This window comes from Cannabis sativa, chromosome X, assembly GCF_029168945.1.
Source record: "Cannabis sativa cultivar Pink pepper isolate KNU-18-1 chromosome X, ASM2916894v1, whole genome shotgun sequence".
Lineage (NCBI taxonomy): Eukaryota > Viridiplantae > Streptophyta > Magnoliopsida > Rosales > Cannabaceae > Cannabis > Cannabis sativa.
In genome coordinates, this window is record NC_083610.1 from 26,327,685 (window position 1) to 26,343,319 (window position 15,635).

Consider the following 15,635-nt stretch of genomic DNA (forward strand, 5'->3'; position numbering starts at 1 on the left):
ATCTACACTGTAAAGGGATTAAATTACCGTAACACCCTACAATGTATTTATTCCTTAAAACACTTGACCCCGTATAAATGATATTTCAGCTTATGTGAAATGAGTACTCCACCATTTATGTTCGTTTGGTCAAGCTCAAATGAGATCATCCTTTGCTTACTATTCGCCAGATAGAAGCTATAGATTCCATGTTTATGATAGCGCTCCCACTCAATTGCACGACCGTGTTCCCAAAATGTACGTATCACCCTGACCTAAAAGTAGGCTTAACTAACAAATCAAAGAACACGAATAGCCTCTCGAGATTGAGCCTAATCATATCAGGATTAAGATCATTTGATCTAGGATCAACTAGGCGATATTGACTTGAATAGGTATTACGGTAAGTTTAATAAATCTAAGTCAAAGTTCAATATCGGTCCCTTCCGATGCATACTCCATGCATCCAACCTGAGCTTTACTTTAACCAATGCTCTGGAAAGAACATAGCACTTCTCCAAATGCAAGTAAACTCTGTTGTAGATTATCATATCAGTAAAACCCTATGTCTGATAAATCTAGGAAACTTTATTCACATAGTCATGTTTACTTTCCAATGTGTTGACGGCACAATAAACAGGATCAAGTATGTGAAAAGGGTTTCAGATGAATTTATACATTATGTACATATAATCATGAAATAAATCATGTGAACCACGCAACATTAAATGTTATTTCTGATCTATATTAATAAGTAAATCTGATTATATTGAAATGAGTTTTATTTAGGGCATAAAACCCAACAGAAGCCACTATAGCCAAAGTGTTGGAAATAGACATGATACATTTCGACAAGAAACCAGTTATAATCAGACCGTGGTATCCCGACTTGAACACAGTGAAGCTGGTGTGAAAAGTCCCACTATGGATTCGTCTTCACGATCTTGGGCTTCAGTATTGGGGAAAAATAGCTTAAGTGCGTTAGTTAGTACGATTGGAAAACTGATTATGGTGGACCAACATACTAAGGAATGCACCCAAGTTCAATTGACAAGGATACCGGTGGACATGGACATCATGGATGATCCACCTCATACAATCACCTGAATGACAACATTGTCAATTAGTGGAGCAGAATGTTTTCTATGAATGGCTCCCAATTAAAAGCAAGAATTGTTCAGGATATGGGCATATCATGGCAGACTGTCATAAAGGAGGGAATGAGAAGAAAGGCAAACATTCAGATGATGCTACAGCGGCTAAAACACAAGTGAAAGCTCTTGTTTCAACTACTGATCGTATTTTTTGAAGGTAGGTTCAAGCATTTTGACTGATGAAAAGAAGATAAATGTAGGGACTTGAGATACAGAGTGGCTTATTCCCAAAAGATAAGTTACGGCAAGGCAGAGCAACTTAGGGAAAAGGAATATAGATGAAGACACTAAATCAAATAAATCAGGGACCATATACTGTGTGTTGCAGGAGATTGACGGTGGTTTGAGAAAGGAGATGGAGGAATATGAAGAAGGGGGAACATGTATTGCAATTATTTGATGATGGATAATTGTAATATTGCTAGTTGGAACGTTTGAGGTATTAATAAGTTGAAAAATAAGACATTGTTTTAGATTTCTACAGTATGAGTAAAATTGTAGTTGAGGCTTTACTTGAAACAAAGCTTCAGTGTAATAAGATAGTAGAGGTGATAGAAAATAATTTCAAGAATTAGGATTCCCTTTACTAGTCATAACCGAGGAGGCAGATTGTTGGTTCTTTGGAGGAGGAATTTTGCTAGAGTGATTGTTATAGCTGAGCGGCCTCAATTTGTTCATTGTTATGTGAAGCTAACTTGTCAAAGGGAAGCTTTTTATGTTACTTTTATCTATGGTTTAATACCATAGATGAGAGGAGAAAGTTGTGGAAGGATCTCTTGAAGCTTTGTTTTCTTGCCAAACCGTGACTTATACTAGGAGATTTCAATGTAGGGTTCTGTCTTCATGATCGAATAGGAGGTAAGCAGATCACTATGGCTGATATTACCGATTCTTCATCGTGGGAAGTTTAGGTTCAAGTGGATGCTATCAAGAGAATAGGCTCGAACTAAACATGGACTAACAATCAAGATGGTTTCCTTAAAAGTTTTTCCAGGATAGAGCACACTTTGGCAAAAAAACACTACTACAAAAACCCCCTTTAGAGGCAGTTTTTAAGCCCTTTCAGCGTCGGTTTTCGCAAAATTTGCTACCGACGCTGATCAGGGCGACACTAAAGGGTTTTGAGGAACCAACGCCATATGTGGTGTAGTAACCGACGCCAAAAGTGAGAGAATTTCAGTTTTTTCAAATTTAATTATATAATTTATTTTAATTATATATTTATTAATTTATATATTATTTTATTTAATTTAAATTTCATATTTATCTTTTAAAATGTAAATTAAATATTATTTAAATTAATTTTAAAATTGGCTAAAATACATAATTTCATTTCATAAAATTAATTAAATATTACACAAACACTAATGTAAAATTAGTCAAAAATATTAATAAGTTAATAAATCTAACTACAAGTTAATCTATAAAAATTACATAATGAAGAAAAATTCTTGGGCCTTTCAACCTCAATCGTCAACGTGAATCAGCGCCATCAATTGTTCTATCCACTTTCGCTGTAATGGTAACAATTCAGTTTTTGGATCGTATTGCTTCTTACCCCCAAACTGTTAAAAAAATTAAAAATTTATATTAGTTTATCTATATGTATATTATATATTTGTTATTATAATAAATACTATAATCAATAATTAAAACTTACAGCTTTTTGATCTTATATGTAACGGCTGGGGTTTGCACGTGCACGATGTCAATGATATATTTCAAAACATAAAAACCACATTCTTAGCTTTTAGGTTGTCTTGGACAGTTTGCTTGTGAAATTCCTAGCCACGGGCCAAGATACTCATGTGCGTCCCCTATATATCTGAATGCACTGTTTTGAAAAATTATATTAGCATTTCAATTCGTTAGTTAATTTAAATTTGTTACATAAGAAGTCATTAAATTATTACCTTCCGATCATTTGAGTAATTTCTTCGGGAATTGGGCGGCTACGTACAGGGTTTAAATGGATAATTTTTCTTGGCATAACCACCACTAGCGTCAAATGCGCACTAGAAAATTATATTAGAATATAAGTAAGATAGTATAAAAATAATTTGAAGTCATAATATAGAAATGAACAATTAGCATGAAAGAGTTAAATAGAGTTTACCCGATATTCCAAGGAATAAAGAACATTTGGTGGTTGTTATTCATTAATGATAACCAATCAGCCAATCGTCTTGCCGCATCGTGAAAAGATTGACTCTTTTCTTCATCGGTGTTCCCATGCACTACGAGAAGCTCTGGGTCGTAAAACTTGAAAATTTTTCTCATGCTGTCGAAGCTCTCCCAGATGTGCCTGCCAAAAAAAGTGTTAGTGTCTTATAATAATTTGACTAGAATTTGATATAAGGTTAATTACATTAAAGAAGAGTATACATCATTCCAAACAGCATTCCCAGGTTGCCGATGAAGTCACACGTAGCAACCTACTGCAAATCCTCTCCAGATAATGTGATCTGGGTATGCGGTGCTATGAATCCTCGGGGTACAGGAATTGTGATTATATCAGTTTATCTTTGAGGCTCAGGAATTCAAGAACCATCCATTTTAGCGATTTAGGGATCAAGGCCATCTTCTGTTTTCTGCTTTTATGTTGTAAAACATTACCATCGTTGGTAATCTTAGTTTTTTACAACCATCGAACAGGGGTTTATCAGCATCACTAAGAAAATTATCGAATTTCTCAGGATCATTAAGAAATTTCTTCTGTGCTTCGTTGAGCAAGTCCAAGGGATAATCATCGAAATCATTACCCTTGATATCATCTAACCCCCGCTTTCCTAATGGATATGGATCATCAGGTAAATGTTCGCCATGGTAATACCAATTAGTATAACTTCTATTGAAACCTCGTAAATACACATAGTCCTTAATCATAGTAATATTCCCTTTAGATACATTACAACAATCTACACACGGACAATGAATACGATCGTATTTTTTAGAATTCTTTAAGGCAAACTTTAAAAATGCATCGAACCCTACTTGAAATCGCAGTGTGTCTCTCTCCTCACGCATCCATGATTTATCCATAACAAAAATCCTATCCAAAAAAATTCAGTATTTAATAACTAATTATAGCTAGTTACTAATTACACAATGTAACTAACTAAGTTTCTCACAATTTATTCATATTAATTTATAAATTACTCAAATTCTCGTTTTAGTTTAGTTCATGTTATTAGGTTGTTTAGTTGATTAGAATGTTGGTAAAATTTAAAAGTTTACATAAATGTGTATATAATTTTTTTTATGTGACCTAACTTCTTATCACTATGTTATAATTAACTAGTTATTTGTGTTATGTAAATATTAATTGTAATACCCTAACTAACATAGGCGTATTACATGATTTTTAAACATACTGTGCAGCTCGTTGCTAATCAACGAGGTTTATGGAAAAACGTGATTAATTAAAATTTTTGCTTTTTAATTAAACTTGTAAAATAATATTACAAAAGACTCGGGATCCCGATTATAAAATCATTTACAAAAAGGTTTAACTGTTTAACTGATACATAAAATAAATGTCGCCTAGCGACCAGTTACAAAATCAGCCCCGCTGTCCCGATGATCGTACGCTCCAGGCCTAACTGCCCCGACATGTACAATCTTCACAAGCTCACTCACGGCCCATCAGCTTTAGCCTTGCCTTTACCTACACATAAACGTAGAACTGTGAGTCGACAGACTCAGTAAGAAAAGCATAAAAATAATCATACATAAATCCCGGTCATGATCAGACGCCCATACCCCTGATCATAACCCTAACTGCCGTGTCCAACACGATACTGAGTCCCGCTACTGTCGTGTCCAACACGGTACTGAGCCACTACTGCCATGTCCAACATGGTACTGAGTTTTGAACGTTCATAGGGACGGTACTATTGACAAGTATCCTCCTGATCGGTCGAACCGGTCATACTCCATTCTTGGTCATACTCCAGCCTGTACCGACGGGATAAGTCAATAGTACAGAACCACCAACCAAGTGTCAGCCTGATCGGTCGAACCGGTCATACTCCGGCTGCTGGTCATGCTCCAGCCTGTACCGACGTGACAGGGTTGGGTGGTTCGAAGCCAACATACATAACTAATGTAATCTAACAGGCTTCCTACATGCACGCTAAACATGTAATCTACATATGCATACTGTTATACTAATCTTACCTGGATTCCGAATTTAGGTGTGCCGGTCAACCTGACTGGAACTTTAGCTGAGCGGCGGATTACAGGCTCCTAAACCATAAAAATCACAACACTATAAGTGACACGCTAAATCACTTCCCGGGGACTTAAACTAGGAACTAAAAGTTTCCCCTATCGATAAAAAGCATGGCAATACCCCTTAAAACAAAAAATCGAGAAAATCTAGGGTTTCTGAAATTTCCCCAACCGGCAGACCGGTTGACCAACCGGAATTCCGGTTCTGGGAATTTTCGAAGCCCATCCGGAATTCCGGATGCACAACCGGAATTCCGGTTCCTCGCAGACAGAATTTCAAAAATTCATATCTCAACCAATTCAACCCCAAATTGATTCAAACCTTCCAGACCTACTCCATACATCCCAAATAACATTTCCAAGGCATTAAAACAACCCAGAAACCACAGATACAAAAAATGCCATTGGAGCTCAAGCTTTGAGTTCTAAACTCAAACTTGAGCAAAACCACCTAACATGCAATCAAACTAGCTTGAATCTACTTAAATATGCTTAGAATAGCCTCTGAAAACAATAACAAACCTCAAAAACAACACAGCAACAAAATCAAGACATTTCTCTTTGAAAATCATACTTTTGCATAGAAAATAACTTGCTCAACCTAAGAATCATGCTATATAAACAGCTCATTTAACTTCAATTAAACATGTTTAAATCACAACATTCAACAACAACATCACAGCAGCAACATACTCAGATAATCATGCATGCAACATCATAATTTCATCAAAACACAACAATTTTTAAAGAAACAATGAAGAGAAGCTAACCTAGCTTGAAGAATGCTTAGATTGGATGAGAATTTACTTGAAAATCAGAGCAAAACCCAGCTCCTTGCACACACATGCACAGCCGAGAGAGAGAGAGGAAAAGAGAGAGAGAGAGAGTTTGAAAATTTCTAACTTTTTCTAACTTGTAATTTTTTTGTAAAAAGAAAAATGAAATAAAGCCACCTATTAACCTTTCATTTCAGCCAAATAATAATAAAATAAACATTTATTTTCAAATAGTCAAGTCACTAAAAGACAAAACACTAATGGGGCAAAAAGACCATTTTGCCCCTCCACCTTAAAACCACATAAATCATACTAAAGGGGTATTTTTGGGAAATTCTAAATTCCCAGCCATTCCCGACATTTACAATGTCTAATAAACCGCCCCAAGATAATGTTGGGTTTTATGCCCTAAATAAAACTCATTTCATATAATCAGATTTACTTATTAATAAAGATCAGAAATAACATTTTATGTTGCATGGTTCACATGATTTATTTCATGATTATAGGTATATAATGTATGAATTCTTTTTAAGTCCAGAACATATGAGTAGGTTAAAGATTATAGTGTTGTCAGCACAGTGGAATATAATCTTTATTATATGTTCAAAAGTAGATTCCCTGATTTGTCAGAACACTGGATTTAGACTGACATGGTATAATCAGCGATAGGTATTCTTACACCTTGGAAAAGTGTTATGTCCTTTCCAGAACATTTGCAAAGTTTACCAGTATCGGATGCATGGAGTATGCATTGGAATGGACCGATATTGAACTTTGAATTAGATTTGGAAACTTACCGTAAATATCTATTCAATTCAATATCAACTGTTGATCCTAGATCACATGATCGAAATCCTGATATGGTTAGGCTCAATCTCAAGAGTGTTATTCGTGTTCTTTGATTTGTTAGTTAAGCCTAGTTTTGTATCAAGGTGATACGTACATTTTGGGAACATGGTAATACAATTGAGTGGGGGAGCGCTAACATAAATATGGAATCTATAGCTTCTATTTGGCAAATAGAATTAAAGGATGATTTCCTTCGAGCTTAACCAAACGAAGATAAATGGTGGAGATCTCATTTCACTTAGGTGAAATATCATTTATACAGGGTTAAGTGTTTTAAGGATAAAATACATTGTAGGGTGTTACGGTAATTTAATCCTGTACAGTGTAAATCATCTATATAGAGGATCATTGATCACATTAAGGTTATAACAATGGATAACTAATGACGTGTCTATATCGTGGAACATATAGAGCGTTTCTATATGACTGAGAGTGCAATTCCAAGTTCTAAGTGTGGATTCAATGAGGAATTAATAAGTTAGGGAATTTACTTGGTAAATTCGGTTCGACTTATTGGAAGCTCGGTTATATAGACCCATGGTCCCCATACTAGTTGAGGCCATACTGCTTGTAAGACTCAGTTAATTGATTTTAATTAATCAATTAAAATTCTAAAAGTTAGACTATGTCTACTTTATGAATTCTCACAGTTTAAGGATGAAATCGTAAAGAAAAGGGTTTCTAGGTTTAATTATTAATTAAGAGACTTTGTATGTCTAATTAATAATTATTTTAAATGACAATATTATTTAATAATCTATTTTAGTTATTAAATAATTAGTTTTGGCATTTAAATGATTAGAATTGGAAAAGTGGCATTTTTGGAGAAATAGAAATAAAATTGAGGAAACTGCAAAATCCAAGTGAGGCCCATTTCCCTCTATGGCCGAGCACTCCCTTTGTGTTTCCCAATTATTATTTTTATTTTTTAATTTTCATGTAATTGCTAATCAAAGCCTAGCTATAATAGGAAAGTGGTGAATCACACTAAATAAGGCAGTTAATCAATTACACAGTAAAAGAGGAAACTGTTTATTTGGAAAGTTGTGCTCTCCCTTCTCCCTATATATAGCAGCCCTTGTTCTCTTCTCTTGCACATCATAATGCTATAAGCCACGAAATTAAGAGAGAAAAGAGAGAGAATTTTCGAAATCCTTGTGAGATGAGTAGTGCCCACACACATCAAGTGGTATCTCAATCATAGTATGGAAGACTGTGGAATTACTACATCAAAGAAGGAGAAAAGAAGATCCAGGTTCAGATCTTGGTGATGCTCTGCTACAGAAAGGAATCAAGGGCTAGAGATCTGAACGGAAGGAGTCATATTATTCCGCTGCACCCACTGTAAAGTTTTCTAACTTTATATGTGTTTATTTTCATTGTTTTAGAATTCATATTAGGTTGTTAATCCAACATACTTGCTAGTAAATCTAGATCCTGATAAAATAATTTCCAACAACTAGCACCAGAGCCATGGTAATGATTTACTTTCATGTAATATGAATTAAAACGATGATTGCATGTTTGTGTGTTGATTTGGATGGCTTCATGTTGGTTTATGTGTTGCTTGATGAATGTTGATGTTGTACAGTTTCGTTTTCCATGAAAAATATTTTTGCAATGTTTGAAAATATTTTATTTGGATTCCTTGTAAAAAATTAAGCAATTTTGTTTTTTACGGAACTCGATTCCGATAAAAATTGAGAAAGATATGAATTTTGGAAAATCGGGATTCAAGGCTGTCAAGGGTGGTGGTCGTGAGCACCAGACCCTCGGATCAGCCTCCCCATCCGTGCGCGTCCCTCGGTCCATCACCCTGCAGCTGACCGAGTTTTCTTGGTCAGGCACCCTGCAGGCGCCGAGCTTCCTCGGCGTGAGCACCCCATCCGCGCGCGTGACAGGCTGCTAGCAGCCTCTCCTGGGCTGTAGATGCAGCCTACTGGGCTGCTTTCCCAAATTGCGAATTTTTGAGGTTTTTTCCCCAAAAATCCAATTTTTTCATGGGATTGTTTCCCAAAATTCATTTTTCCTATTTTAAATATTTCTAAATTGAAATGTTTCCAATTTTAAATATTTTCAATTTGGAATTTTTCCAATTTTAAATATTTCTATTTTGGATTGTTTCCAATTTCTAAATATTTCCTATTATGGTTAGATTTAAAAGTTTGTTAACTTCTTTAATATTTATTTATTATTTAATTATAAGATTAGATATTTTAAATTAAAAGATAACTTTGTCTTTTTATTTAAAATATTATATTAAAATTATCTTATATGACAAATTAAATAATTAATAAATTTGAAATTAACATAGATATTTTTATAGATATACTTACCATAATGTTTTTCAAATTCAAAAATTTGTTATTTTGTTAAATATTTAATTATTTATAAATTATAAGTTTAAAAATGATATTTTTTCTATATATATATATCATTTTTTCCTTATTAGAAATTTATAAATCATATCTTAAATATTTAAATAACATAGATATTTTTGTAGAGATTTGAATATTGCTTAATTTGAGATATTTTGACATATAATTATGGTAATTATTATTCATTTATTATTTTATTCCTAAAATAATAATTATCTAACCAAATCTATTTTAAAATTGGTTTATTTTATTAAATTATAAGATCTGAAAGTGATATTGGAGATTCTTTCCTTTCAAATCATTGATCTTATTAGATATTTAATTTGATTCAAATAAACCTAGATATTTTAAAATTAGTTTCCTTTATTTGGTTATTTTAAGAATAATAATTTAATTATATTAATATCTTTATTCACATCTGTTACATGGACAATGTTTGTTTGTTTATATTGTTTATTCAAAATTTTTTAACAAACCTATTATTTATCTGATCTAAATTGCTATGATTAACTTGGTGACAGATCATGATCCAATGATCTGATTTTAATCATAGTCCAATTGACGATAGATCTTATAAATAATTTGTAACAGGTAAATTTTGTACTTCTTTCATCTGTGTAAACCTAGTAACATGATAGGGTCCATCCAAATCATTTGACCTGTGTGAGCCTATATGTTTGCTTTTGGGCTTAGATACATATAGGGAGCCCATTTAAGTTTTTACTAAGTAAATGGACTAGGTTGCTAAAATAAATTTTGACATAAGGAAATTTATTTAGGCCCAATTAGATTTGGGCTTATTCAATGAATAACAATTGTTTATTTTAAGGTTAAATTCCTCTCTTTTGGGCCTTGTGAGAGAGTTGGGGGCCATAGAAGTGGGTACGACATACTGAACCCAGCTCCCCCTCACATGAACTACCCCAATTGTGAAGGCCCATTTGCCTTATTTAAATAATTGTATTAGGTTAATTATATTAGTCTAACCTAATTAAAATTGAATTAGCAACATAATTAACTTTTAAAATATATGAAATTTATTTTTCATGTAATATTTTAAAGTTAATTTTAGAAAAACACTTAGTCAATGATATATTCTAGATAGTTATTTCTAGTACTAGTTATTATTTCTAATATTAAATAGGAAAATATCATTGATTGTGAAATTAATTGTCTCATAATTAATTTTGGTACAATCTAAGTTTAGTATATTTTCCTAGTATTAAACTAGAATTAATAATTAAGTTTCCTCTTTACTTAATTATTTATTTCTTGAATTTAATACATATAATTAAATTGAAAATTTCAATATCTAAGTTGATTTTCATCATGATACTTTAATATTGTTATTTTCATGTTATTTAATTAAAGTTGAAAATGATTTGAAGTTTGGAATCTTATTTCAGAATAACTTAAGTTTGAATAATTTTCAAAATATATTTTATTTTATTTTATTAATCATTTCCCAAAATTTTGAAATTGCATTTCTTTGATGCAGAAATTTCGAATTTTATTTGAAAAATAGATTAAAGTTGAAAATTATTTATTTAATTTTGGACCAACTTAAATCATTGATTTTTTCATTTAATGATTAATGAAAATAAATGAACTAAAATATATTATAATTAGAAATTGGATTAATTAGCCTATGAAAGTCTAGATAGATATTATCTGTTTTGCTTGAAGTATTTTTCTAGTGTATTTAATTAAATAGAAAATTAATATTTAAGTTGATTTTTTAATCATGATACTTAAATATTTGAAATTTTTCTAAGATATTTAATTAAATAGGAAAATTATATTTTTTGTTGAAAATTAATTTTTATTAATTTTGGGCCAACATAAAATTAGAGTAATTTTCCAGGATTTATTTTATTTTATTTTAAAGAATTTTCAAAAATGCAATATATATTTATGGAAAATTAAATTTGAGTTGTAAATTAATTCAAATTAATTTTGAAACAACTTAAATTGAATAATTTTCTAAATATTTATGGAAATTATTACTAAGATGGAAATAATTCACGTTATTTATCCATCTAAGTATAATTTATAAATATTACATTAAAATTTACATTTAGAATTTTTCATTCTAAATTGGAAATTTTAATTAAATAAATATATATATTTAAAATAAATGGATTAAAATAAATATTAGAAGAAAATACAACTCTTCATTAAATAATGAGCTTTATTATAAGGATATTCGATCTCCATTGTTGGTTTTACATAGCTATTGTTTTAGTGAGTAATCCTCCCTAATGGAGGAACGTTCATTAGCAATGTAACGCCCTAATGCTAAGGCACGCTACAGTGCTTTTTCAATAATTGTGCAATCTTTGCTAATCAAAGAAGTTTCTCGAAAAACGTGTCAAATTAAAACTTTTGCATTAAACATTAAACTTTGTAATTTAATAAAATATTTACAAGTGCCGGGATCCCGATTTTTAAAACTTTACAAACTTTACTTTTTAAATAAACATTCCAAAATATACAGATTTACAGGTCGCACAGCGACTTTCAAAATATATCTCCCAGATGTCCCGAGACCGAACACTCCAGGTCGCGCTGCTTGACATGTACAATCTCACCCGAGCTCAGGTTCACTCCTGTTCAGCTTTCGCCTTTCCTTTACCTACACATAGAAGCAGAAACTGTGAGTCAATAGACTCAGTAAGAAATGCATATAACATATCATATAATTTCCGACCTGTAAATAGGCGCCCATACACCTATTTACAGAGCTTAACAGATGAGTATGAACGTTCTAACTGGGACACAACCATGTACCATGTACCACATACACTCATTATACCTTCGTATTAGTATAGGTAAGGTATGACCGCACCCTTAGTACTATCTAGTGTTGTACCACAAACACCTTGTACCTTCCCGTACAAGTGTTGGTAACACTATGATGTACTTCCAAACATCACACACTTTACCAATGCACTCTGTACCACAACCGTACAAGTGTTGGTAGTGTATGAATCACAATAAATAAGCATGTATACATATTAACACATACATACATTCAGATAATCACATCATACATTATACACAGTTCTTACCTGTTTTCCGAATTCAAGTGTGCTAGCCGACCTGAACGGAATTCATGTGCTAGATGGATGCCCTAATCACATTTTGAAACCGGGTAAGTCACATGATTAAAACCCTAATCCCGGGAATCCCAAAACCAAAACCCTAGGTTCTGCTATGCTCTAAAGGGGTTATTCTAACTCTGGAAATGGGGAAACACCCAACCGAGGTACCGAAATGGACAAAAATTGAGAAAACGAAGTGTTCGGGAATCCTGCCAAAACCGGCAAACCGGTTTTTGGGGCATGGCAAACCGGTTTGCCTGGTTTGCACCAGTAATCCCAAATCACTTCCTTTCTTGCTCAATTTTCCACCAAATGATACCAAACTTTCCAGAGCTCCTAAACAATGCATACACAATAAATCCCAGCCAGTATTTCACAGAAAAACACAATAAATAACAACTTGCCATTAAAGCTTAAAGCTTGAACTCAAAGCTTAGAATTGCTCAAAACCAATAACCAATCTCTAAACCAGCTACCATGAACTAGAATTAAGCTAAACAAACCTTAAAATTCGAACTAAACAAACCTTAAACCCTAACAGCCCCTATTACCCAATATCACCTCAAAAACCAACTTACAACTTCAAGAACTTGAAAGAGAAAGGAGCTAGGGTTACCTTAGATAATTTCTCTTGAATCCTTGGATGAAAATACAGAAATTGTGAAGAAAATTCTGGGTTTTCCTTCTGGTTGAGATAGCCGAACCCCAAGAGAGAGAAAGGAGAAAATGGTTCTTGATTTTCTAATTTTTCTTTTTTTCTTTTTTTGACTTTCCTAAATTGGAAAAAGGGTTGATTAAATCCCTTGCTGCCCAAAAATGACTAGGTGTCATCCTCACAATCAGCCACCTAATCCCCCCTTAAAAGACTAAAATGCCCTTTAAATCAAACTTAGGGTAATTTTGAAACTAGGGGTAAAATGGTCAAATTCCATAACCCCGCTCAATCCCGATAATTTATTTTCTCCAAAATATTTCCCACTATGAAATAAGGTTCTAAACTTACCCATGTGATCAATCTAGCCATCCATCGCATTTTCCGTTGTCGCCAAGCAAAATTTACAAAAATAACATATTGCACATATAAGCTAGATAATACCCCTAGAGTTTAATAAAATCTCCGAAATTGAGAAATTATAACTCTAATATTTATTTCTAAATATTGGGGTCCACATTTAAATTTAATTCACAAATAATAATAAAATAATAAAAATTAGTGCTAATTGCCTTTACTAATCCATAAACTAGAGCGGTCATTACAATTATCCCCCCGTTAATAGGATTTCGTCCCCGAAATCTAACCTGAATAGCTCTGGATGCTGAGTTCTCATAGCTGATTCCAACTCCCAGGTGGCTTCTTCCACCTTACTATTCCTCCAGAGCACCTTAACCAGTGCAATAGTCTTGTTCCGAAGAACTTTTTCTTTTCTATCCAAAATCTGAACAGGTTGCTCTTCATAGGATAAATCTGGTTGAAGTTCAAGGGCTTCATAACTCAAGACATGAGTCGGGTCTGACACGTATTTCCTTAACATAGAAATGTGAAATACGTCATGAACAGCTGACAATGCTGGTGGTAAGGCTAGCCGATACGCTACCTGCCCGACCTTCTCAAGTATCTGAAATGGCCCAATGAACCTAGGGCTTAACTTACCCTTCTTCCCGAAGCGTCGAATACCCTTCATGGGTGAAACTCGCAGGAAAACATGTTCCCCTGCCTGAAATGTGACATCTCTGCGTTTCGGATCAGCATAACTTTTCTGCCTGCTTTGAGAAGCAAGCATCCGAGCCTTGATCTTATCAATAGCTTCATTGGTTCTCTGTACTAATTCTGGACCCAGGTACTTCCTTTCTCCTGTCTCGTCCCAATGAATAGGAGAACGACATTTTCTACCATATAACATCTCATAGGGAGCCATCCCTATTGTACTTTGGTAGCTGTTGTTGTAGGAGAATTCAATTAGAGGCAAGTACTTAATCCATGAACCCTCAAAGTCCATGACACAGGCTCGCAATAGGTCTTCTAAAATCTGGATAGTTCTTTCTGATTGACCATCAGTTTGAGGGTGAAAGGCTGTACTAAACTTTAACTTGGTACCCATAGCCTTCTGGAGACTCACCCAAAACTTCGATGTAAACTTTGGATCCCTGTCTGACACAATAGATTTAGGGGCTCCATGGAGACGAACTATCTCCTTCACATACAATTCAGCATATTGATCCACTGAATATGTAACTTTCACTGGTAAGAAGTGAGCTGACTTTGTGAATCTGTCCACGATGACCCAAACAGAATCATACATTCCTGTAGTTCTAGGCAAACCAGTTACGAAGTCCATTGCGATGTCCTCCCACTTCCATTCTGGAAGGATTAAAGGCTGTAACAACCCTGCCGGCCTCTGATGTTCAGCCTTAATCTGCTGACAGGTTAAACACTTGGACACGTAGTCCACCACATCTCTTTTCATCCCATACCACCAGAAGTAGGGTTTCAAATCCTGATACATCTTGGTGGTTCCCGGATGCAACGAATAAGGTGTGGTGTGAGCTTCATCAAGTATCTCTTTCTTAAGCTCATCCACACTAGGAACACAAACTCGAGCTTTATATAGCAACATTCCACTGCTCGAGACTGTAAAACCCTTAGGCCGACCAGCTATCACTTCATCTCGAACTTTAACTAGCTCGGGATCTTCCAGTTGTGCCTTTCTGATTCTCTCCAACAGATCAGATTGGAGTGTTAAATTATGTAACTTCCCGACCACGAACTCAATTCCCGCACTAACCATTTCTGAGGCTAGCCGAGGAGCTATCATAACCGTTGTACACACTTGACCAGGACCTTTTCGGCTTAGAGCATCGGCCACGACATTGGCTTTCCCGGGGTGATACAATATTTCACAATCGTAGTCCTTAACTAACTCCAACCACCTTCTCTGCCTCATATTCAAATCTTTTTGGGTGAAAAAGTATTTAAGACTTTTATGATCAGTATAAATTTCACACTTTTCACCGTAAAGATAATGTCGCCATATCTTTAAAGCGAAAACTACAGCAACGAGCTCTAAATCATGAGTTGGGTAACGCTGCTCATAATCCTTCAGTTGACGAGAGGCATAGGCTATGACTCTATCAGCTTGCATCAGAACACATCCCAGACCC

The 15,635-nt window shown here is 34.0% G+C and overlaps 1 protein-coding gene across 1 annotated transcript in view; it reads left to right on the forward strand.

Annotated features, from left to right (window-relative positions):
* Positions 1 to 1,174: 1,174 nt before the first annotated feature.
* The window catches only part of LOC133032108 (uncharacterized), a 32,257-nt gene continuing 17,796 nt past the window's right edge, over positions 1,175 to 15,635 (forward strand). Inside the window, exon 1 of the mRNA XM_061105947.1 lies at positions 1,175 to 1,277. Coding sequence (XP_060961930.1) covers positions 1,175 to 1,277 — 103 coding nt within the window. The remainder of the gene's footprint in view (positions 1,278 to 15,635) is intronic.